General features: G+C 39.1%; 2 protein-coding genes across 2 annotated transcripts; one reads left to right on the top strand and one right to left on the bottom strand.

The window, feature by feature from the left end:
• Positions 1-1,634: 1,634 nt before the first annotated feature.
• LOC146466121 (uncharacterized) lies at positions 1,635-13,262 on the top strand. The gene is made up of 8 exons (XM_085127701.1): positions 1,635-2,265; positions 2,559-2,607; positions 4,725-4,967; positions 5,655-7,195; positions 8,952-9,062; positions 10,053-10,184; positions 10,581-10,778; positions 12,213-13,262. The coding sequence occupies exons 1-8, from the start codon at positions 2,200-2,202 to the stop codon at positions 12,579-12,581; spliced, it is 2,709 nt and encodes a 902-aa protein (XP_084983827.1). The 5' UTR covers positions 1,635-2,199; the 3' UTR covers positions 12,582-13,262.
• Positions 13,248-25,116, bottom strand: LOC146466120 (NADPH-dependent 3-demethoxyubiquinone 3-hydroxylase, mitochondrial-like). Its single transcript, XM_085127706.1, has 6 exons — positions 24,874-25,116; positions 17,228-17,342; positions 16,448-16,532; positions 15,827-15,884; positions 14,177-14,245; positions 13,248-13,782 (listed from the first exon to the last, which is right to left on the bottom strand). Exons 1-6 carry the CDS (start codon positions 25,066-25,068, stop codon positions 13,705-13,707), a joined length of 600 nt encoding a protein of 199 aa, XP_084983832.1. The 5' UTR covers positions 25,069-25,116; the 3' UTR covers positions 13,248-13,704.
• Position 25,117: the final 1 nt, after the last annotated feature.

Raw genomic sequence — 25,117 nt, 5'->3', positions numbered from 1 at the left:
ATCATTCTAAAAGCAAGTTCATTTCTATTTAATCGCTCCATAAATGAATAGTTTTGGTGGAATAAACGGCAAAAAGCAACGATATCCTTATTCTAAAGTGAGGAAGTTGATGATGGAATCGCTATAGGAAGGGCAAAAACAACACCTCTAAATGCTCTGTCGGCATAGGCTAAAATCTTCCCGTTCGCGTTATTTTTGTTAGTTTGTTTATAAAATTGTAACTGATATGATCTCTTTCTCTCCTTAATATACCCTTAAGAGATTTTGGTAGATGTCAATTTACTTTGACTTATTCAGTTAGACTTGAACTATCGTGGTGGGTCGCCAAGCACCGATGAGGTTTATCTCCAATCTTCTTAATATTCATATAACGGGCCCTTGGAAATTAGATTTCATAAGAATTGTCCGTTTACTCCAGCGATTGTTGATGTATTTTTTGTCTTGATTGCCTATTGAGATTTTTCTCGCTCAGAGCCGATAGTTATAAACGCGCTGGAATAACGCCCTGTCCACATCTTAGGACCAAGGTGGGTATGGAGGTCGCGGTCAGGTTTTACAAAAAAGTGCGCCCGCCGACCTGGCGCAAAAAATAACGTTTTTAAACTTAATATTCAAGTGCTTAAAATGAACACGTTTCATAAATATTGGAGTGATTGCGCTCAAAACGCACACAAATCGCAGTTGTTTTACACTAGCGGTATGAAGCGCATGAAACATTGCAATGAAAATCACAGTAGACTTTGCACTTAAACATCTTTTTTACAAGTCCAGCTTTTTAATAGTTGTACGCGTGCCATCTCGTCTTTATTGTTTGTGTTATGTTTTTAATAGTTATTGTTTCATTTTCACTCAGAGGATGGCACTTTTGAGCTTTTTACTTTTTCATCTTAACATTTTCGTTTGCTCTATTGAACTTTATTAGATTTTTACGCACTTGTCGCTATTTCTCTATCTGTGACGCCTTTTTTGAACCGTTATTACCGAATTTGCAAGTTATTTTAATTACTGCACAATGTGCTGAAAACACTCTGGATTGATTCGGAGTTTTTGATTACACTGCCGTTACGAATTCCGCATTTGATGAAGATGACAGCAGGTTTCTAGTGGAACAGGGATGGAAACCTGAGGAAGAAGAATAGAGTTGCAGCCTTTTTATTTATGTATTGTCTAGTTCCGTTCTACCGGGTTCTACCCTGCTAGCAGCAGATCGAGAGTTAACTGGAATCACCCACCCGTGTGATGTGTTTATTTGTGTAGTGCTCAATACTTCCGCAAATATCGCCAAAAAAGAGACAGGAACTGGTCTGTGATCAGTTGTGAATGTGTTTTCTTACATCCTCACAGTAATTTGTCTGCCCCAAATAACTGATAGCTTGCAGCAGAATAGGCACATTGTTGGAGTCTGGAACACGCGCGAACGAGCCTTTGCTCATATGCGATATGTGATTTTTAAATTTTCAAATTACTAAGGCCTAGTTTATACGTCGCGCTACAGTCGAATTTAATTCAGACGAGTTTAATTCGTTTTAGACGTCGCGCTATCGTGGAATTTAATTGCTTGTGGGACCTTGAATTAAATTCGACTGTAGCGCAACGTATGAACTGGGCCAAAGTTAGTTACGCTAATCACGCACGAAGAGAGCTTGCGAAAGGAATTGATCTTGAATTCCGGTGTTTAACAGAAATTTGTTAAAATGATTAAGCTTGTGTTACAATTGAATTTCATGTATATGGTACTTAGCTGGTTTTTCAAGGGTACTTGATCCCGTTTAGCACAGAAGGGGAAACCCGGTTTGACACACCTATTCCACGTGTTTCTCCTTCGCATTCCATGTCCCGTCCTTCTTTTAAATTGAAATTTTTTTGGACCGATCCTAATTCTACTAATTCCGTTTCTTGTATTCATGGTCTTCGCGAAAGTAGATAAGAATGTAAGGCCAAAAATGGTTCTGAAGTATATTTGAAAGTTGGTGATCCATCTTGGTCGAAGTTTTCTTCAGAAACGAGGAGTCAAGTTCATTACTCACGGGGACTCCCCTCCCCCACCCTCGCTACGTCACCAGACGTCACGATGACGTCAAAGGCCTTCGACTTCCTCTTTTTGCTTCGATAAATAGTTCAAGACCGTCTATTTTGAGGTGCTGTTTTATTTGCGGCTCAGTGGCTGGTTGGGTGAAAGAACTGGCTTTAGTTCGCAGCATGTCCACTGCAAACGAGCATTCTGTTTATGAGCAAGTTCTTTATCTTGGGAAGAGCAAACACAAGGTAAGGTAGCAGACAAACTGTTTGACATCGATCGGTTGTCACCTGTCAAGTCGTTTTCAAACTCAGGAGTTCTTTGAGGCGGCTTTGTCAGGCGGACTAAATTTGTCTTGTCTTTATAAGAATACTGGTCGATGAAGTAACGGAGTTGGCATTTCAGTGTCTTCAGCAGATCAACTCCGGCCATACTATGCTACCTTATTGAAATAATTTCCGGTTGCCTTGTATATTTTCAAGCTGCGAGTTTATGAATGATTCAAATGGATGACTTTACTGTTCTTTTCTTTTGGAAACAGTGGGAACACAGAAATGTTACAGTCAAGAGGAATGAGCGCAACCGAAAATGTGAGTGTTGCGTCCTTGAATGTTGTTGTATTGCGTACAATTTTTTGTCTAGTCATCAAATACGTTTTCAGCAATAATCAAATACAAACTCGCCTTGATTAGCGATTCAAAGCCGTGTAAATGGAGTGTGTTTTATTTCCCCTGCTTTAAACAGCTCATATGTACCATGGGAAGACGTGTATCTATTGATCAGGTCGCCGGTGCCGCGCGCATGCATCATTGATGCTAAATACCGTATGACACGGAATTATTTGTCAAACTCCTTCCAAAGACTGCTTTGGTTATTGTCATTGTTTTGCAGGTGCACTAGGTTTCTAGTCGTAGGAAAATAACGTATTTTCAACACGTTTTATAAATTTACATGTTATCTTTCATTTTCTGTCAGATTCCCAACATCTGATCAGTCTTCTTTGGCAGGCTACGAGGCTAAGAGAAATTAATTATTAATCTCTGAACTTTAATAATTATTTATTGTCTGTTGTTTTATTTCCCCATAAGCTTCTTAGCTAAGTGCATATTTCAATACATCAGTATAATTGGTCTATTATCAATGGTGAACTTCAATTTATTGATTTTTAGTTTGTGAAATATCAAGGAGTGTATTGCTCAAATATCACTATAAATCATACTTGTATATGCTGTTATGAAAGGCTGTGTGCTGTTTAAAACAAATTAGAGACAGGTAACATCATTGTTACAGCATCATCGTTAACTCTATCTGCATAACCAAATACAGGAATAAAGCAACATAGTACTGTGATATGGTGCACGGAGGTGCAGTAACTTTTAATAGCCTTTTCAGCAAGGTGTAGGTGGCAGATCACATAAAGCACAATGTAAAAACAGAGACATTTGCCCCTTGAATAAACATTTTTCCCAGAACAGATTTGCACCATAGGGTTCTGCTTTCTGCTTTCTGCTGTTTTCAATATTGACTTTGACAGTTGCTTAGATGGTTTCTATCACATGATAATAATATACCTGCCAACTTTTTCCGAGTCAAACACATGAGATTGTTGTCTTGTCATGACCGGGATTTCCGAAAACGTCCGAGCCATTTCCGAAGCTTTCCGAAGACTTCCGAACGTTGCCGAAAATGTCCGACGATATTGCGACGACCTTTGAATACTTACGATTCAAGCGGATTGTAGACATTTGAATTCAAAGCTTTTGCAATTGTTATAAGGAGCAAAGGAATAATACATAACAAATCTGAAATGAAATGAAGTTTTTTTTAGAACAACTCGTCCGGATTTGTGAGTCAGGCGTGAGATATTGTCCTTGATGCGTGAGATCGATGTCTCTAGTCCCCAGGCGTGAGACTCACGCATAATGCGTGAGAGTTGGCAGGTGTATAATAACCTCCAGTTTACAGTCTAAACAAACTGTGCGAGACTGCTACAAGGGTTATCCTGCTCATGATAATCATATACGGTCTAATATAATAATCATTGCATCATATTGAATTATTTACTATTTTAATGATTAAGAAAAAGTGCAAAACATCTTCTAACACAAAAGGCCCAGGAGAAGGGAAGTCAGCAAGCTAGTGGCTCTAAGGTTACAAAATGGAAACAAAAACAAGCCACTTTAATTACATTTTGCATGGAAGGTTCAGTCATTGGGTATTTCTGAAGGAGGAAGAAAGAGACGAGAGTGACACAAGCACACTTGGAAAAAGAAAAATCTGAGTTTTACCAACACGAGTCAAACCTGCATATGCACATTGAAAGAAATATGATGTTTTGTTTTGAGGCGGGTGATTATAAAATGATAGATGTATTTTCAGTCAGTGAAAAAGATAAAGTTGCATTGATCCACATTCATCACAGGCCATGCAGGCATATGCTATGATAAGTTTGAGTTTCCTGAATACTTGACTGTTGCTGTATAAAGAAATCAATAGTTATTTCATTCCACAAGACATCTTGAAAAGGGCCCAAGGTGAAAAACAGAGAGACCCTCAATTCGAAAAGACCTTTTGGTCATTGCAAAGACTTTAAGGTGGCATACAGAAAGAATTTCATGGGCATGGTCATATGTCAAATGAAAAATGTTGAGTGAGTTGCTGCAAATTGTTATGTTAAAATTTGTCTTTTCTTCTTTATTTATGTCAGATGTAGTTGAGGTTCAACAAGCTCAAAAGAAACCCAAATTTTGGAGGTCAAAAAAACCTGAGACTGTGGAGTTAGTTCCCAACACCCATGCCGTCATTCACATGGACACCCTTGACAATCATAACAATGTTGTTGCACTTGTACCTCTGAATCAGAGCTCTCAGACAAGAGCGCAGTTCTTTACATCTAAAGACCTGCAAGTGGTCAGTAACCTTAAAGGTTTGCTCTCAAGATGTTGTGATGGTAAGTTTCTTTGAAAATTAAGTGTTCTTTTAAGACTGAATCTTCACTGCTCAATGGCCGAGCCTCATTATTAATCATCTGGCAAGTTTTTCTTGCAAATTTAACATGAAAGCAATCAGCTTGATACCCTTGTAACAATATATAAAAAAATAATGTAATTTGTAATATTTGTGATATTTTTTCTAATGGCTTGAGAATTTCAAATTGTCAGTAAGCAAAAGAGAAGGTTATCATTCTGCAAGTCAATTAAGGCTCCTACACTGTGTTACATGTGTCAGAGTGAACTAATTTGCTGAACATAGTTGGTTGACCCAAACCCTATAACCCCAACTCACTCTTAATATTAGAAACTAAGATGGTGTGTGTTATGGTATACACCCTGTCTGATTGATTGGTAAAGTGTTGAACCTATAAAAGTGTTCGACCAATGCTCACAATCTCAACAATCACACAGAATTACATAGTTCAATGGGAGAAGACAAATGAATTGCAGTCCTGAGTATGTGCTCCTTTTGTTCTTCAGTTGGTTTATCTTCCACTTCCTTTGAAGGATGGCATGTCCACTTGACTTTAAGAAATAAGACTGGCAACCAGTAAAAAGGCATACTTTTGAATTTGACAACCTTCATATTCAACACCACTGGCCACATTATAATTAGATTATTTTTTACCATTTGTACCTTGCAGTTGTTTCATATGATGTGGATATTGAAGGACGAGAACACTCTGGCAAAACTCAACTTCATGTCTTTCACGACAAGATATGTTTGTCAGCAAACCAAGGGTATGACTTCAAGTTACTTAGAGAATGCCCCATAAATTCTATCACACGAGTATTGACAACACAAAATGGTGTTACCTTGACCATGAGAAGTGGAACACTAAATTTAAGGACTGAACAAGGAAGTGACATCAAATTAAAGTTAACCGAGCGACTTCAGTTCCTTTCTCCAGCAAGGCAACAGTTCTGTGATGGCTTCTTATCAGCAGCAGGGGTAACACAGTGTGACAGGAATTTCAACATTGTATCATCCACGAGAAGAAAAAGCAAAAGCTGTCAATTGTTGCTGCAGGAATCAAATATTGTTAATTTGGTTTCCAAAGCAGACTCATTGCCTTTAACAAAGGACACTTCTGTGTTTAGTCAAAGACACTTGTCATCACTAAGCCATATACCTTATTCGTCCAATGAGAGTGCCTGTAAAGAGGAATATGGTGACGTTAACTCACCTCCACTAGATGTCCAACATTTCTCTGACCCATGTTTGGTAAGAAATTCAGAAAGGCATACGCCCTGCCATGATAATGAGGTGAACTTTCAAAGGCTAGTGGAATTGCAAGCTGGAAACACATGTGATCATGAAAATGAAATCAAGAGTGGTAGCAAACAAGCTGAAGATGATTGTGAACCACTTCCTCCACCTATTCCTCTGCGACAGTTAAAACCCAATTTAGGAGCAAACACAGAAGTTATTGAGAATACAAAAGAGAAGTTTCACTCTGCCAAGAACCAGTCAGTCTCTTACGAAACAGTTGCTGGTAAATGCAATCCTGGGGAATTTACCACAATTATTCCAAGAACACGCAGCTTCCAGATTGTGGAGCAGCCAGGTTTGTATTCCAAAAAAAGGCAGCGCTACAAAAGTGACTCATCAATTGTAAGAAAGACAATTACAGAGCTTGTTCAACCAATATGTGTAGACCCTCTGTCTACAACCAACAATGATGTGGTGGAAGACTTAGAGCCATCTAATAGTGATTGTTTAACAAGACATGAAGATTGCATTCTTATGGAGAATAAGGATGGACATGATGAGAAATCAGCTATGACATCTGAAGAACAACAGAACTGCAGTAATGATAAAATACATTATGTGAACTTACCAGCAGGCTCAAGACCAAGCTGTTACCTTTATATGAATCTTCCAGATCTCAAAAAAGCCCCTAAGGAGGCAGTGAGTTATGTTAATCATGTCTTCATGAGTAGAAGCATGAAAGGCATTTATGAAAATGTATTTGGGAATAATACTGTGCCTACAGAAGAAGTGGAGCCCGTGCCATCACTTCCTCCTCCTATTCTGCTTCCCCGTCAGCCGCCACCAAGAATACCAGAGAGGGTATCAAGCGGTAAAAAACGTTCACTGAAACAACCACCAAGGCTGCCTAAGACAGGCCCTCCACCACCACCCCGTCCACCCAAGAAGAAATGTGCTGTAATGGCCCCTACGGTAAGAAGAAAGTGTAGGCACTCTATAAGTTTTTTATTTATTTATTTTTGCATTGGGTTGTTGTTCTTCCTGTAATGTTTTCATCTATTCCTAACTTTACTTGAATAGGTCAAGAGAGAAAACAGTTTTACCTTAAAAAAATTGTTGATACTTATTACTTTATTTATAAAGATAAGATTAAAAACATTAGTTTCAAGTCTTTTTCACTACCTGACAAAAACATTGAAGAGAACTTTAACTTAGCTGTATTAATATTCATTAACAAGAAGCTGTTTCCAGCTTATACTCGGGCCATATTTGACTGTGTGGTGCGTAAAGCCTACAATCTTTTAACAGTGATAACCTCCAGCATCGCCAATCCTCTTTCCCCCTCCCGCCCCCCACCCCCAAGAGAGCTTGCTCGCAGGCTACCAAATAGATAGATAGATACAGAGATATAGTGAGGCAATAAGTAACCACCAGATGGAACTGCATTTCTTGCCGTCAGAATGTAATACAGGGGAAAACGACATTTGTCATACGAATGCTTTTTATAATCCCTGGGCTTTAATCCTTACGTTTTCACCTTTTGTTTAGAGACAGAAACCATTTGTACGGTCCTAATATGTATGTGACGCCGGGTCAATGACGGATCCTAATTTTCAGTATGATCTAGACCCGGGGGGTACTCCCTTATGTGACCTCAACGGGGACGTGCGGCCCGATAGGGTATGGTTTTCAGGGTGTTTAGTCTTGAACGGGGTATCTATTTCGTCACTTTCTGTCTTAAACAGGGTATCCCTTCATGACCTAACGGCTTAAACAGATTGTGATTGCCAAGCATTAAAATACAGTAAGAAACTAGTGTATTCTTATTTCATTCTAGTCTTAAACAGGGTGTGATTTTGGGTTAAATGTCTTAGAAAAGGCCTGCAAATTTTGAATTGTCTTAAATGGGATAAGGAAATCGGAGACTTGTGTCTTAAACAGGGTCAGGGTTTGAACGCCCGGGCCGCACCTCCCTACCCAAGCATCTGTCGAGTACCCCTTCCCCTCCCGGGATCTAGAGTAACGCTACGCATCACGCGTGCGTTTATATCCTTGTACGTTTTTCAATGTTTCGCTGTTTATATTTTTAAATGAAATTAAGGGGAACCTTCCATTTGAAGACAGAAACCGTTTCTACATTGATTGTTTTTCAATAATAAACGTGAGACATCTTTATCTATCTTGGCCAGCGAGGTCACAGACTGATTTAGTTGCCAAATTTTCAGTTAAACAAAGCTAACCTTGAGGCACTCAGGTTAGCCTAAAAAACACTCCGGTTAGCCTAAAGAGCACTCCAGTTAGCCTAAATAGCACTTAGGTTAGCTTAAATAGCTCCCCGGTTAGCTTAACGGTTAGCAGTTTATGTTGGGGTTGTTCATGCCTTGCACGTCTGGCTCGCATATTGTAAACACTCCTCACGGCCCGAAAACAAAGAACGCGACCGAGAATTTAAAGAATTTGATAACACGACAGAAAATGTAACTCGTACCAGCCGAGTACAAAAAACGAGACTGAGAACAATAACTCGGTGTCCGAAGTCTCATCTCGGTCCATTGGGACCACAAAAAGAAAAAAGAATTTGATAATGCTACTGAAACCTTAACTCAGTCCACCTTACGGCCCGAGTAATTAGATCACGTAAAGTATTTGTGTTTGAAAATGTCGTAGGTATGTCTTTGACCAATCGCAACAATGGCTGTAAGTATTGATAATTTACATTATTATTCAGGAGGACATTCAAGTTCAGATTGCAGTTTTTGCATCGAGGGCAGTTGCTGGACGAGTGTGGTACCTGCGGATTGTGGTAATGAGACATGATCAAGATGATGCTACCTTTAAGGTAATTTGATGGTTCCTGTTGGACTCATGATTTGACTTATAACCAGAAGATTGAAGAGTCAGTGGTCAGATCTAGACTCAGTATTGTGTTGTTGTGTTGCTTCCTTTTCACTTCTCAAACTCATTAATAATTCATCAAGAGAAAACAAAGAAAATCACTACCGTGACCGTGGTTTGGATATGTGATCTTAATTACCATAAAATTTTGCCAACTTTAGCCTTGAATTTTTCCAAAAATTATTGATCATTTGAGAAGCCATATCAAACACTCGAAAGTGTGTTTCATCAGACATCCAAACACCTCAAAGTCGTTTAAAAAAAACTCGGCTGTGCTGCTTTTTTCAACCTACTTCTCAGTGTTTGGATATCTGATGAAACAGGCTTTCTCGTGTTTGATATATTACTTCATGTTTAGTTTTTTCTCTTCCTCAGTGAAGAATAGTTGGTTCACAGCTCAAAGTGTTTTGCTACCCAACAGTTTGGCAGTAAATCCTGTGGTAGACTAGCATGCCATCTATTGTGATTTAAAGCACAGCATATTGCATTCTTGACTTCTGAATCAGGGTGCTCACTAAACATTACAAATGTGGTTACTGTTATAAAGAAGAATTTGTAGTTTAGGACTGCTGTGGATGTTTCAAGCTAATTAAGCTGATAGGAAGTGTAAACTTGTCTTGTAACCCCTCTTTTCGAATTAATAGACTGAATACTTTTATTGATGAAAATTTAAGTTCTTTCCATGGCCATAGAACATGCTTTTAGTACATTTTAGTCATTCCTTTAAAAATCTCTGATCAATGGGCAATGCAAGACTTCACTTTTATAACATGGTAGGAAATCAAGGCAATTAACAAACTGTGTAAAATTTTATGTCTTGTGAAGTATGGAATCTTGAAGTTAAAAGTTTGATATGATTAGAAGGAAAGGATCAATGGAGAGTGGGAGACTTCAATACATTAATTTTACCTGATATTCTGGTCATTTTTAATAGACTGTGAAGGATCGAGAAATTGCCAGCAAGTATCACTTGTTACAGACTTTCCCATTCAGCATCTCCTCGGACATTGTCATCTCACTGAAACATCATTGCCAGCAATTTAAACTGACCAGTGAAGATTACCAAGTGAGTTAAACAAGTTTTGTATGTAGTCACATGTACTAATTTGCTGACTGTGGTGTGTACAGTCAAAATATTTCAGATTAGAGTTATGTTTAACCTGAGGGTGTTGGCAAGGCGTGAAACAACCTTGCCTGATAGTTAGCTTGGCCAAATACTCAGCAACAGAAAATGTCTAAATTACTGGGTGTCATTAAATGCAACCCATCTTTTGCCCTTTCACTCCACTCTGAAGCATATAACCCACTGCAGCCCACTGACTGTTGGTTTCTGCAACAAGGCTTTTGTGAGAAACAACAACAACAAACTTTTCAATAATGTTCATAAAGAAACAACAGCTGGTGATAGGCAGGTTTTGACTGATTTGCAAAATTAATGTATTTCCTACATTTCTATCAACAGGAGGTTGACTATACCATCATTCAAAATCTCTTGCATGGTTTTTGGTTTGTGATTGAGTTCCATTTGGAACACTTGGGCAGTAAAGCTGACCAGTTTGTGGGTAATGTCCATGTGGAACCCAAAAATTTCCCTTTGGATTTAAAATGTCCAATAAACAAGAAATTCAATCTTGGCATCTCAGAAGAGTTTGAGTTGAAGGTAAGTTATCGGTAAAAGATGGGTGATATTATTGGATGTATTTCGTTTTAGAGGTGTAGGGACATAGTGGTTAGTGTGTTGGATGTCAGATCTGGTTTCGTCAAGAAACCAAGTCTAAACACCCAGTCAGACGCCATTCTTGCCAAACTATTTCTCTAACGGACATAACTCTCATTTTATAACACCTCTCTGAATGAACACCAGAAAGTTACTTTTAGTCTTAATTTAATTTATTCTATTCCACACCTTTACTTTATGTATAAATTATCTTTTCTGTTGCATTCTTTACTTGATAATGGTGCCAGGATGACACCGAAACGTCGTTCCGTTTTTTCGCTTATTTTTATAGTCAACTGTATTTCTAAATTTATCTTATTATTATTATTACAATACTATTTTACACCGCTAAAAAGTTAAAAAAGATATTTAAAAACCAAACGTTTTCGACTGATAGAGTCATCTTCAGGGTAAAAAGACTGTCTGCTACATGCACATTTTATATGTTTCAGGTGATTCCCGATGGGAACAGTTTCGCTACGTAAGAATGAACTTGTTTGTTCAGACTGGGGCTCCATTGTTTAAGCCTTCAATAATTCTGCGCTTATGAAAAGATTGGGCCGTACAAAGTATTCACTAACTAAAAGAATGGGTTGGACTCTCGCGTAGGTGATGGGCAGGTTAAAGGTCATTAGAGGAGTTTGGATGTTCATCAATTTGCACCTCCACATTTCTCCTGGTTTCCCCGATGTAATCAACACTGCAAGAACAGTCCCCTTTGTAGACCACATGTGGTCTGTGAACGTTTTTGTCTTTAAGGTTGAAAAGACTGTCGATTTGTTTGTTTGCCAGAGGACGATGAAAATGTGTTTGTAACCTGCGAAATTGTTCAGATTAGAGATAAAAGTTATGCTTCACTTCCTTTTTGGTTTGGTTTTTAATCTTTTTAACTTTTTGGCCTTGTGAAAATAGTCAAGTAATAAGGAAAGCGAATATTATGGACATTATTATTATTTTTTTTGTCTGTCTTCGCTCTTGGCATATTAATGGGTAGTGGCTACATACTGTTGGGATTAATCCTTCAATGGACTAGAAACCCCGCTAGGGGTAGTGGCAATGCTCCTAGTTGCTAATTCATTGCACACTTCTAAACCATGTTAAGCTTCACCATGCGGGTTACCTGTGGCTTGTGCATAGCTTACCCTTTTTTAAGTGCAGCATGTGTAGGTCACATAATGCAGTACTTTAAATATGAAACCTAAAGAAAAGAACTTGCCTATATTTAATTGTGTTGCTCTAGAATTGGCTGGAGATTTGACCATGTTCTAATCTCCAGCCAATCCTAGAACAACACAGCTCACTTTAACATGTTCAGCAAAAACCTTTGAAAACACATCTTACAGTACTATACATTTTATCCTTTTGTTATGTTTACAGCAACCTTGCAGTCACTGTGAACAAGTTGGAGGTCATCATTGGGGAGAAAGATGGACTTGCAACCTCATTATCCCTGACTACACATTACGGAAAAAAGTTTGTGAAAAACTGGATGAAACCTATCATTCACGTTACAACTGGCGAGATGTTGCAGGACAGCTTGGTTTTTTTCCTGCGGATGAAATAAAGTCCATTGAAGACAAGGCACACAGATGCCTTAAATTCTCACCAATGGATCATGTTCTTTCTGTATGGGAACAAAGAGATCCTGAATGCAGCTTGGAGAGATTTGTTTGCATTTTACAAGAAATTAAAAGACTTGATGTTGTTATGGACCTTGGGTTTCCTGTAGACTTAGAAAGCTCATAATGCATCATTCCAGTCAGAAGTCAGAGTAATCTCAAGAGACCCAGAACTAAGTTTTTTGGTTTCTGTTACATAATAATGCAAGTTGCCCTAAGAACAAACTTTGGTCAAGTTACAAGTTACAACAAGCCTGTTGTTATGGCTAGCTCGTTGAAGTCGCACATTTTTGGCCCAGAACAAAAGCCAAAAGCCCATTCATTTTGTTTCCAAACAAAACAAAAATACACTGTACAACCTGGTCATATGTTAAATTATTCAGGCATCTTTCATGTAGGCTCTATTTAGGGAGCTTCACTGTAAGATGTTTCTCCAGCCTCAAATTTGTAAATAATTGACTAGATGATCATAAATCCCTCTGACAAGTATGTAGCAATGCGAGTTAGTAGGGAGGTGGGTGGGGAGTATTTCACCACATTGAGTGAAGCAAAACATTGCCCCTCTTTCAATATCATTTTTGGCAAATTTGATTAATTACCGGTATGTTTTTATACCATCGATACTTAAATTCATGAACTGAGTTTTCTATTTCCTCATTCCTTCTCTCACAACGACAATTATGTAAGGCAGTATTGGTTTTTAATAATTAATGGCAACAACTGAGGGAGTTAATCAGTGGTCAAAAACTGTTAAATAAACATTAATTTGTGTCAAATATTAACGATAAAAACATCCAATTCTGTTGCATGTTTTGTCATGTGTTCAAATACAGGCACTTATTCAAAGACATGCTCCAAAAGAAGAAATTTATATATAGCTTTTAAAGATAATGCCCCTTTTTATTACTGCACGTGCATTCTGTCCTTCTCTGGATAGTCCAAGAAACTTGGGTTTTGTAAATGATATTTTGGGTGGTTCTGGCAGAAATTGTGCACTGGTTGTCCAGGAGTCGTATTGTGTCATAAAATTGTGAAAGCTTACAGTATAATTTACACCTGGTTACCACATGGAACTTAGACACCAAGCTGAAACGACTTGCAACTGACTTTTGACCATTAAAATTTGTGAGTTCTGAAATCTCTTGTGTTTCAAGAACTCACAGGTAGCAACATCAAAGGAAGGCAAGAGCAGTTAACTGTCATTTAACAGCCCTGATGCAAAGGACCTCAGAAGAACATGTTGCAAGATTCTATATCCTCTCGGATAACCATATTGCTGCTTTACAACCTGTCTGGATAGCTGTTGACAAGGCTTCATACATTGGTGCCTAGAATTCAATAAAAGAAAACAATTAGGCTATACAATCATTAAATGTAAAAAAGGCCTTCTGTTGCTGTCCTAAAATAATCTCATTAAATGCAACCCATGAGATCAAGTCAATTTTACAGTCTTAAGATGCACTCCTATCTAAAGTGAGGTGCCAGGCACTCTCAAAATAATTATCAAAAATCATGGCAGATAGGCTGGATGAGTTCCCCATGTCTATGTGCAGAATTTGTTAAAACTTAAGTTAGCCCAACTTTGCTGCCCTGAAACCCTTTACACCGCAACTTGGGATAACAAAATGTTCACAACTTGTGATTGATTCTTGAGATCATGGCAGCTGATTTGGTATAAGATCTAAACACTGTCAGCTTAAAAGCATCACTATTGCATATTACCTTCTCAGCGTCATGCTCTTCTCCTATATGAAGATGCTCTAGCTCCTCGTCACGGAATTTTTGTATAGTCTAACATTTGTAAGAAAAGGCCACAGATCTTTGAGTAAAATCACAAAAAACTTAAAGATAAACTACAAATTCCGAGTAACTTTGAATTAATTATTCACTTTGAGGATGGTGACTCCTTTTGCTATTGTGCATACTTTCTGTGCATCTCAGGAGGGTCTGAGAAATGCAGGCTTCTTTGAAAAGGAGGGTGCCTGCTGATACAAGGGTGATTTTCCACTGGCTGAGTGGAACAAAATAAGGGGAAATGTGTTTCTCACACACCGCTGGGGCCTGGGGATGGGTTTCGGTCATGTGACGTGTAAGGCGGGCAATTGTTTTTTGTTGACTGCCATTGCTCGACCTTCCCACCCACCCACCCACCCTAGAGTTTTTCAGTTGTTCAATTCACGTCTGAACGAGTTTAGATTTCATTTTGATTTATAGCGAGTTCATGCTTTAACCTTCCATGTATACTTGTATATTTTGTGAAGCTGTTATTGTTATTGTGTGAGTAAAGGTGAGGCTTGTGGTGGTCGGCTTGACATGGCTCCCAGCAGTGTGTGAGAAAAGTATTTTGTGCAGTTTATGACAAAAAGGAGATTAACATACACAACACATACAGATGTCTGTGTAAATGGGTACTAGAGTAAAACTGCTGCAATGGACAAGCATCCCATCCAGAAAGAGATTGAAGTGTATGAACTTCTGCTACAGGTCAGTGGATTTGTTATTAATAGAAAATTAACTAACAAGCATACAGCTGTATGGGCCAAGAAGGCCTCAAGTGTGAGTTTGCTGATTTTGGTATACAGTCAACTCTCTCATAGCGACCACTTCTTGAAGTGACCACCTCCCGTAAGCGACCACTTCGTAAACAACCGTTTTGTTTCTCAGTTAAATACTGTTTCAAGAGGTCTCTTGTAAGCGAGCACCACTCAAATTTCTTAGGGGACCGCGACCACTTTTTAGGCAAGAAATTACACAGTCATATTCTTTTGTTTTCTGTTTCTGGTAAGCAACCACCCAACATAATCATACAAGATCGTTAGTGACAAAAGTTCAATTTTTAATGACGCTATCCCAGGTTGCTGCTAACAGTTTTCAGACAGAGAAGATGGCTATAATTAGATCTGTAGGTAAACAGGAATTGTTACAGTAATCTGTTCCAAATTGTTATACAAAGTTTCATCAGAAGAATGAATAGATGTGAAAAAATCAAATAAATTAGTTTCCATATGCCTAATTTTAGCTGCTAACATAATATTTTTATGTAATTAATTAATCAAGCCAGTATTAGGCTTAATTCGTTGATCTTTCCTGTAAGCGACCACTTTGTCGTGCCCCAGTTGACTGTACTTCATTTGATTCATCACCAATATAATGGTAGGGGTGGTGGGGGGGAGGGTCTGAACTTTCCCCTTGTTGTACCTTTTAATCCCATTTCCAGCTCCTCCCTCAACTTAGTAACTGCTTCTTAGTGCCTTTCAATATTTATTATAAAATACATAATGCAATAATCAGTTACTTCCCCCAGCAATTTTACTTGTTCCTTTTCTGACCATGCTAGGAGACTTTGTTTAAAGGCCATTAATGTTTACTTACATCTAATAACTCCTTATTTTCTTCTGTTACCCCCTCTGATAGTAGTTCTCTCAGCTGACTAAAATAAAAAATAAATAATAAATGTTTTTGTTCCTAATAGTTACCAGCATTGTATTTCTTCTTACAATGTCATCTCCTGATCAAACATTTTGGTGATGAGATTAAAAAAAAATGTCTGTTTATCTGTTGAAAGTGCTATGAGATTCAATATATATATCCCACTAAATAATTGTTTTATGTTACCAAAAGATGAACGTGGTGAAATAGCATTGAATATGTGGAAAACGATATCGGTTGGAGGGGCAGAGGTAGGGGGTGGGGTGCAACAGTAGTAAATAAATACTCCTAGCTGCTTCATGGTACAGCAATATTATTATTATGCAAACTCCATTTAATTTGTCTCAGTTGTTAATTATTGTAGGAGAAATTTGAAAATGCTAAGAAGTTTTAGTCCATGAGGTCAAAAGGTAACCATATGTTCAACCACTGTGATTCAGTCTTTTGAGCAGAAGTACCAGTAATTATTTTGGAGACTGTAATAATTACCAAACAGGGAACCTTTGAAGTTCTGAGTTTGCATCATATTGAAAGGCAGAGTAAATGGATAATGACAATGCTCACTTGTCATAATGTTCACTAATTACTTCTTCCACAGCAACAGTACAAGCCATTGCAGCTTCCTTTCCCAGTAATGCTGTCCCAGCACCTACATAAACACAAGTTCCACCAAATGTTGAATAGTAACATTCCAAGCTCAATGCAGTTTTCTATGCAGCTATGCTTCAGATCATCATGCAGTGCTTAAGCTGAAGAGCTGCTGATGTCATGCTTGTGGGGAGGAGCATCATGTGACCACCCAAAGTTAATATTGATCAACAGAAATCAATCAACAGTCCTTCAGGCAAGGAACTGACATGGGTCGTAATATTTTGGCTATAGCAACTCAGCATTTTACACCTGGGCGTTGCACTTGTGAGATTTGTGGCCTTTGGCAACAGACTTTCTCTAACTGACTTGGGGACCTACATATACAGCATGAAAATATTGTCTATGGGAGTTTTACAATGCAAAATTCGCATCAATTTTGGTGTCAGAGATTTAATTTTGCAGCTCTTGCCCTTTAACCAGTCCATAGCTACGTCTGTTGTTTTTACATGCATGTACTACATGTCATATCATTTGAAATTCTGAAAATTTAATAATTTTAGTGACTGAGAAAAATTAAAATAATGGCACAGTCTCAATACAAAAAGAAAATTGTAGATCATGTAATGTAGATTATTATTGATATTTACTACTTTTGTAATGCATACATCAACCCACAGGCTGAAAAATAGCTACTAGCTACCTTTTGCACTCTAACATAGCCCCTGTAAAGATCACAGTGTTCATCATCTGTACCTAAAACATATCCTGCTATATTCCACAGTGGCACAAGGAGTGTGGGTCGAACTCGTCTCTCAGCTATAATCTGCTCAAACTTTTGGAGATGTTCCTTTTCTTGATCCCACATATGCTATCAAATATAAGTAAAATTATGATTATTTTAAATACCCAATATGCTAGCAAAAACATTTCAATCATAGCCAAAATAAGATTTCATAAAGTACTGAATATTGATGTAGGCCTCCTCCAAAACCTCAGATGCAAACATTCCTGCCAGGAAAGGCCTGGGAATTTTATTTCAGAATTTTACTGTGATGTTTTTTCTCCAGAAGATATCCATTGAACCTCCCACCCCACCACCATCTCTCTGGAAATTAATTCCAGCTTACATGTATATAGCTTCATGCTCAGCCTACCAGAGCTATTACATAATAAGGCATCAGGAAGTCTAAACCTGGTGGGGTTTCATTGATATGCATCGCAGGACAGCCACCATCTTGGCTTAGCCACATTGCCTCCTGCTCTAATCCTGACCAACCTAAAGAGCCATGTGGCCTATGTTGTAAAGCAGTCAGGGCAAACCAGAAGGGCATCGAATGTGAGGAGTGTTTGACATGATTTCATGTCAATTGTATGGCAATGCCAGCACAGTCATTAGAGAACTTTGCAAACCATTCTGGCCTTGTCTGGGTCTGTAAAAGATGCACCTTCCTGAATTTCTTTACCACATTTTTGTTGGATAATAATTATCTGATAAATTATTTATTGGACTTTGGGAATGGTAATGGCTTTGAGAGCCTAGGATCATGTTACTCGCTTAATCTAACTGATGACCCAAATCCCTTGGGACTGCAACTACACGCATCAAGTCTCACCACTAGGACTAATCGTGCCACATGTCAGCGCTGGCGAAAACTAAAGGTTGGTTTTTAAATTGTTGTAACAGCATCAAAAGCGCCAACAAACAAGCTGAATTTCTTGCCCTGCTCGACTTATTCCAGCCTGATGTCTTGTTGGGGTGCGAGTCAAAGATTGATTCAACAATTCCAACATACTCTGTGTTCTCGGACAGATACAAAGTGTTTAGAAAGGACAGATTGTGCTCAGGTGGTGGTGTCTTTAAAGTTACCGTGTACCTTCAGAGAGAAAATTTTTGGATTTTCATTTCTTTAGACAAAAATAAACTTCCCAGTAAGTTCTTACAAACAAAAAAAGAATTTTCGAAAAAGTGTGAGTATTTGCCGAGAAATTGGGACGTAAGCGATTTCCACCAAAAGTTAAATTTTACTTTGATTGACAGCATATTGCTGCCGGTGTAACCACCCGTTGCGATATTTGCGCAAACAGTCTTTCTACAGTCTTGAATCCCTCACGTTCTCGCGCTTCGAATATCCTGTATTTCTTGGAAGAACTTGCGTTTGTTTGAGTACGACACTGACATGAAATAAGACGAAAGCTTTAAGCTACACTTTAAAGTAGGTAAAGGTCTTTAAATCTTCCAGCTAAGCGAATATTTGGAGACGCAATTCGCGAGTCTGTGAATCACGCTTCATGAGCTTCCTTTCTTTATTTGCAGCTAAACGTTATCAGATCACTTGTGTTCAGGTGCGTAAAACTTACAAGTCTCGGCAAGCAGAAACAAAACAAAAAAGCAATTGAAAAATAACGCTAAGAATCATGTCCTATGTCTTGATCTTTTCTCACGTCGCCCGTCATTATAAGATAACTAGTAAAGGGAAAGCCGCCGCTTTTGCTTGTAGCGTTTTCACAAGGACTTACTGTATTACGGTAATTTTCAAAGCCTTAAACGGAGTCAGCTCTTTTAAATGGTTCCGTTTAAACGTTTCCTTTCAAGCGTCAAATGGATACTTGTTTCCTATTTGCAGCATTAACAATTTGGGACGTTCGTACAAGAGCGAATTTTCACCCGAACTTTCGATAAGAAATTTCGAAACTTCGCTATTCTCAACAATATTTTGCGCAAATAGATTTATTCGCCGGCTTTTCGCCTGAAGAGCAGCAAGAATTTTTGTTTTGACTGAGACAATACATGCGGTTACGGTGGTTCCCCGATAATTCCATAGCGCTGATAATTTTACCCTCCTCAGCTGCTTTTGCTTCGGCTCAACAGCTTTGCTTGATGACGTCGGCTTCAGTCCCCATTTTGTTTTTCCCATAATCATTGCAGATTACAAAATCGACGTGCGTGTGCAACAAACATGGCAGATACATATCCAACAAAATAGTGACGGAGTTGATTACTCTGGAACGCGAGTACGTGCAAAACTGCGAGAAAATTTTCACAGGAGGTGACCAGAAGAAAAAGTAGCTTGCAAAATGATTGGCTAATTTTCCATAAAGGCATTAGGGGGCGGTACTTGTTTGTGTAGCGAGAATTTTTTTTCAAGTGCTGTTTTTTCATATTTTAATTTTCGCTTGCAGGGGACACTTTCAAGAGTTACAACTCAAGAGCAATTTGGCCGATTTCAGTAAAATTTGGCCAGATGGTAGAAAAATATATAACCAACAAAAGCGTGTCGGGGAATTCGATAATTCTAAAAATTCTTTCCTTGAAAGCCATTTCCGTGCGTTCACTCCGCATGGTTTTCTCGCAGTTTTGAAAATGTTTTGTAACTTTTGAACGAAATCCAATTAAGGAAAACCCCGACACATTTTTTAAGCTTTTGGGATCCTGACCTGGAAAAAAAAAACAAACTTCCAAAATATAAAAATCGCATTGAGTTGTAACTCTTGAACAATGACCTGGACCTTCAAGTTCCGATTTTACAGAAAACCTGGTAATTTATTTTCTTGGAAAAGCAATGAAATATTTGAATACCCAGTTCTATAAGCTTTAATTTGATATAGGGTTTTGGGTATCTGTGATGTAACTGAGAGGCGCTATATCTGTTTAACTGAAACCACCCCTGAAGGTACACGGTAACCTTAATGCAATCAACAAAAGCATTACTGCTTTTGAAGAGCCTCATCTTGATGTCCAAGATTGCAAAATCGTTACAGCCTCTATACAGTTTTCTAGAACTAAGAAACTCTACATCTCCTGCTTCTACAATCTGTCGCCAACTGATGTGAGCGCCCTCGAGCTTCTAGATGACTACCTCAGCAAGCTGTATAACCAGTCTCAGTCTCCCAAGCTGATTCTTGATAGCGATTTCAACTGCAGGCACGTGGACTGGTCTACATTAGGCCTCCATCCTGAGTTTTCCAACCATGTTTGAGACCACGCCCTATTGGATACCGTAGACAAGTTCAGTCTTACACAGCATGTCAAGTGGCAGACGCAACTTGACAGGACTCTCAACCTCGCCTTCTCCTCACAACCTAGCACCATCCAAGCATGTCACATGACTGCAGGCATGAGTGATCACAATGCGGTTTTATTCGAGGTCGACGTGTTCCCTAAATACACACCTTAATGGCCCCACAAGATCTACCAATTCCACAAAGGTGACATCTCAGGTCCAGTCTCTCTGACTTCGATTCAGCCTATCTTGATTCCAACCCAGAGCTAAGTACAGTTGCTGGGAACTGGTCAACCATTGCAGCAAACATATATTACAGGCCAAAATGTCGAAACCATGAAGCGTCATCTCCCTTGGGTTAGTCCCACTATAAAATGGATGATGAACAGGGCTTCCAAGAAAGTCAGGCGCACCAGAAAGCCCCACCATTTTGACACCTACAAGCGCCTTCCTAATCAGACCACCAAGCACTTGCATGGTGCCCATAATAAATATCTCAACGAAGTCAAGTGTTGTATCGCATTAGACCCTTCTCAAGGCTCCACATACAGGGGAGGCAAGAAGGCATGGTCATATTTGAAATCCGGTGTGAATCCATTGGAATTCCAGCCCTGTTCTGGGACAACAAAGTTTGCACTTCTGACAAAGCCAAGGTGGAAGCTCTATGCAAACAATACCAAAGTGTGTTTATGAAAGAGAGACTTTAGAGTCTCCTGTGGATGCTTGGCTCACCATTCAGTGACATACCAGATATCTGTTTCTTCATGTCGGGTATAAAAAAACAAATTGAAGCCATCAGACCAGACAAGGCGTGCAGCCCAGATTTAATTCCAGCTCAAATTCTCCATGAGGCCGCCACTGAACTTGCTCCTGTATTTGCATTCCTGTTTCAGTCGTACAACTCCAGTGAAGGATGCAAACTTGTCTGCAATTTTCAGAAGGGGACTTGGTCTGACCCTGCGAATTACCGGCCTGTCTTGCTAACATCGCTTATATCCAAAGTTACGGAGCACGTTGTGTGTTGTCAAATGGCTCTCGCCTCTCTGCCCACTCTGTTTAAAGCCTCCTTAAACTTAACTCCTACATGGGCTCTCTTGTGAGACTCAGCTGATATCTGCTGTACATGAGTGGGTGAAAACACTGAACGTTCATGGCCAAGCCGACATCATCTTTTTAGGCTTCACCAAGGCGTTTGACTCAGTGCCCCATGAGCCCCTATTGTTGAAAGCTCACCATTGCAGGTTTCGCAAATATGGCGGGTGGATGATGTCAAAATTAGTACTACCAAATTGAATGGCATTTTACCAAACTGAATGGTTTATCGTAAATTGAATGGCATAGTGTGTGAGATGTTCACATGCAGTTCAGAAATTTTGATTTGTCTCACTTGCCTGTCGTCTAACAAGGCAGATAGTATGACCAAAACACCTCATGCATTTCTCCAGTAATAAACTTTAAATCCAAAACAACATTTAAAACTTCAAGTCTGTAAATCTTTTAAATCCACAGATACATTGTGTAAATTTTTAAATTTTCAATAAGAAATTATGTCTTAAAGAAAATGGAATGCCAAGTACAGAAAGAATGCAAATACCAACAGTAACAAACATTTCAGTAGCAACAAATATATTCATTGTTGACTTAAATCGCCTTAAGAGCAAGCAAAACCTAAACTGTTGTCACATGCTTCCTTAACTTTTTCCATGAAGCTATCGAAAGATTCATGACCATTTGGCACTCTCAAAACATAGGTGCAGGTTTCCGCAAAAAAAGGATGTGGAGTGAGCACTGAATTCGAGCTGAATTGGTTGCTTTAATCCAAGTGGAGGTATATGTGACAGGCCTGTCATGAAATGTAGCAGTTTACTTAATTCATGGCTTCCTTCTTCTGTGGACCAAAAAGAGACACTGTTAATGATGGTTGCATCACTGAGGATGGTAGCCAAGGGAAGGGAAGGGGATCTTGATCCCCATTAAGGTACAAACTTTAAAAGAATTTCATGTGTCACTTGTATCCTAAATAACAGATTTAGTCAAAAATTCACATATTAAATTTTTCGTTTAGCTATTTTCACAAGCCTTTCTCCACCAGTAATTTTATCCCTTATCATGCATCAGGTATAAACCCTTTGCTACCCTCACCAAGATTAAAGTGAAAATCATAAAGCTGAAATTGCAAAAGAAGCTCCATACAGTGAACGGAGTGTTAAACAATCAAGGAGGTAGAAATGTTCCATACAACACTGCATTGATTGATATTCATATTATTAATTAAAAAAGAAATATTGGGTTATTGCAGAGTTCTCTTTTGTAAATAGTGTCATAGAAAAATTGAATAAACAAAATGTTCTTAGGTGTTATTAAATGTCTTTGTTACGGTACCTTCTTTCCAATTTCGAAGAACGAGCAACTGATGTCTGTGTCCGATGTCTTTCACCTTCTTGTATTCGAGCTACTGCCATAAGTAAACTTTCAGCACAGCTCCTTAGTATTTGTTGTGGATCTCCACCGCCATGATCGTCTCTTTCGTCTGCTTCTCCTCCGCCCGAATCAGGAGTTCTAGCTGCCATGTTTCTTGAAGCACGCGAAAACCTAGATCCCAGGCTCTTTGAGAGTAGTCCAGAATTCCATTCGCAGTGGGAGCCATTCAGTTTGGTAAGCCATTCAATTTGGTAAGCCATTCAATTTGACTGTGATCCATTCATTTTGTAACTTGCCATCCAGTGCGTCATTCAATTTGAAAGTAATCCATTCATTTTGGTAAATTGCCATTCACTTTGGTAATATGCCATTCAATTTACGATAAACCATTCAGTTTGGGTAGCCATTCAATTTAGACGTGATCCATTCATTTTGGTAAAACGCCATTCAATTTGGTAGTACTAATTTTGACATCATCCACCCGCCATACGCAAAAAACTTCACATCTGGCTCCATAGCTTTCTGACTGATCGGAAGCAACGCGTTGTTGTGAATGGCTCATTATCATGTTGGTGGTCAGTCCTGTACCGAGTCCCCCAGTGGACCGTACTTGGGTCAATACTATTCTTGCTATTCATTAATGACTTACCAGTTAACGTAGCCTCGGGCATCAAAATGTTCACTGACGATTGCATCCTGTTTCGTAACAACACCTCCCCACAAGATCTGTGCGGCCTTATAGCAGAACCTCAATCCCCTTGAGGCATGGACAGCAACATGGCAAAAGCATTTCTCACCCAAGAAGTGTATGGCGATGTCAGTGTCCCTCAAGGGGTATCCCTTGTACTACCAATATTCTATCTGTGATGTTACTCTCGAGGGGGTCCAATATCAAAAGTATCTGTTCATCACGTGCACCCGGAACTGGTCCAGGCAGTGCGAAGAGGTTGAGAAGACAGCCAACATGGTTCTTGGTATCCTCCAGAGGAACTGATCGGGTTGCAGTCGTGAGGTCAAAGAACGTGCCTATCTGACTCTGGTTCATCCTGTGCTAGAATATGCCACAACAGGCTGATCGCCTTACATGAAAACAACCATGAATTTCTGCCATAGAGTCTGTACAATGGCGGGCGGCCTGCTTTGTCTGTAGCAACTACAACTGCACACAAGCAGTGTATCAGCAATGATAGACTCCTTAGAATGGCCCCTGGCCCTCCTAAGGACCCGACGTGACCTAAGAGACTTAGAGATGTTCTACAAGATAGAAATGGGCCTGGTGAACATGTCCTTCCCTCAAGAGCTGGCATGGGTTACTCCAGATCTAGGGGGACACGCGCAAGTATAGGCAGATAGGCAGGTCTGCGAACACTTACAAGCATTTTTTTGTAAGAGCTGTGCCAATGTGGAACACTCTTCCTGCGGCAGCTGTACAAGCAGACATGATAGCTGCTTTCAAAGTCCCAACTAGCACAGTAGTGTAAGCGTGGCTCCCCTCCATTGCAAGTAATAATTTATTAGTGAAAGCTAAGATGCAATTATTCAAGTTAAAGTTAAAGATACTGCCGGCAAAGTGATCACTGCATGCATTTCTACCGAAATTCAGCTACTTAACTAAGCTACAAACTGTATATCGATGCTTATGAACTAGTATAGACAGAACACACTTATTCTAAGGTACAGCGCCTCCACACCATCCGTACTCGCAATAGTTTATCTATTGCTATGTCCATAAAGCAATTACGTAATAAGCTTATTGTTCTCCTAATAATTTACATATTTTGTCCTTTTATACTCCAGATCTAGGGGGGACACGCGATTTATTGTTTTTTAGCTTAGTATTGTGATTCAATTTTATATCTTTAATTGTAAATCTGACGTAATTCAGCCTGTGGCTGCAAGGTTTTTGATTAATAAACTATTTATCTATCTATCTATCTATCTATGCGACAAGCTCAGTTTTCTGCATGGTGACGGTACCTGAATGGTTGGTCCAACACTTGTCCTTCCAAGAACTGCCATTTGTCCTGCGTAAATACGGTCGGCACCAAGCTCTCCTGCATGATCTACACGAATTATTCTGTCTATATGAGGTTTAGGTCGCCCAACACGCGTTTTCCTGGACTGAGAACAAATACATCTTCGACAAATTCTTAACACCGGTGCTGCCGCCATTTTGATTCCAGCTTTAACGCAGGGGATTGGGTTCGAGGGTGAGAACGCC

This window comes from Pavona decussata, unplaced genomic scaffold (assembly GCF_977016875.1).
Source record: "Pavona decussata unplaced genomic scaffold, jaPavDecu1.1 SCAFFOLD_153, whole genome shotgun sequence".
NCBI lineage: Eukaryota > Metazoa > Cnidaria > Anthozoa > Scleractinia > Agariciidae > Pavona > Pavona decussata.
Note: the sequence above shows the minus strand (reverse complement) of the source record. Positions and strands in the feature narration are given on the sequence as shown.

Coding starts and splice junctions, on each gene's coding strand:
- LOC146466120 (XM_085127706.1), bottom strand. CDS start 25,068: ATGGCGGCAGCACCGGTGTTAAGAATTTGTCGAAGATGTATTTGTTCT. Junction 16,533..17,227: donor TATAGCAGGATATGTTTTAG/GTACAGATGATG, acceptor GTGTTTATGTAG/GTGCTGGGACAGCATTACTG. Junction 15,885..16,447: donor ATTAGTGAACATTATGACAA/GTGAGCATTGTC, acceptor TTTTTATTTTAG/TCAGCTGAGAGAACTACTAT.
- LOC146466121 (XM_085127701.1), top strand. CDS start 2,200: ATGTCCACTGCAAACGAGCATTCTGTTTATGAGCAAGTTCTTTATCTT. Junction 10,185..10,580: donor TGACCAGTGAAGATTACCAA/GTGAGTTAAACA, acceptor TTCTATCAACAG/GAGGTTGACTATACCATCAT. Junction 10,779..12,212: donor CAGAAGAGTTTGAGTTGAAG/GTAAGTTATCGG, acceptor TTATGTTTACAG/CAACCTTGCAGTCACTGTGA.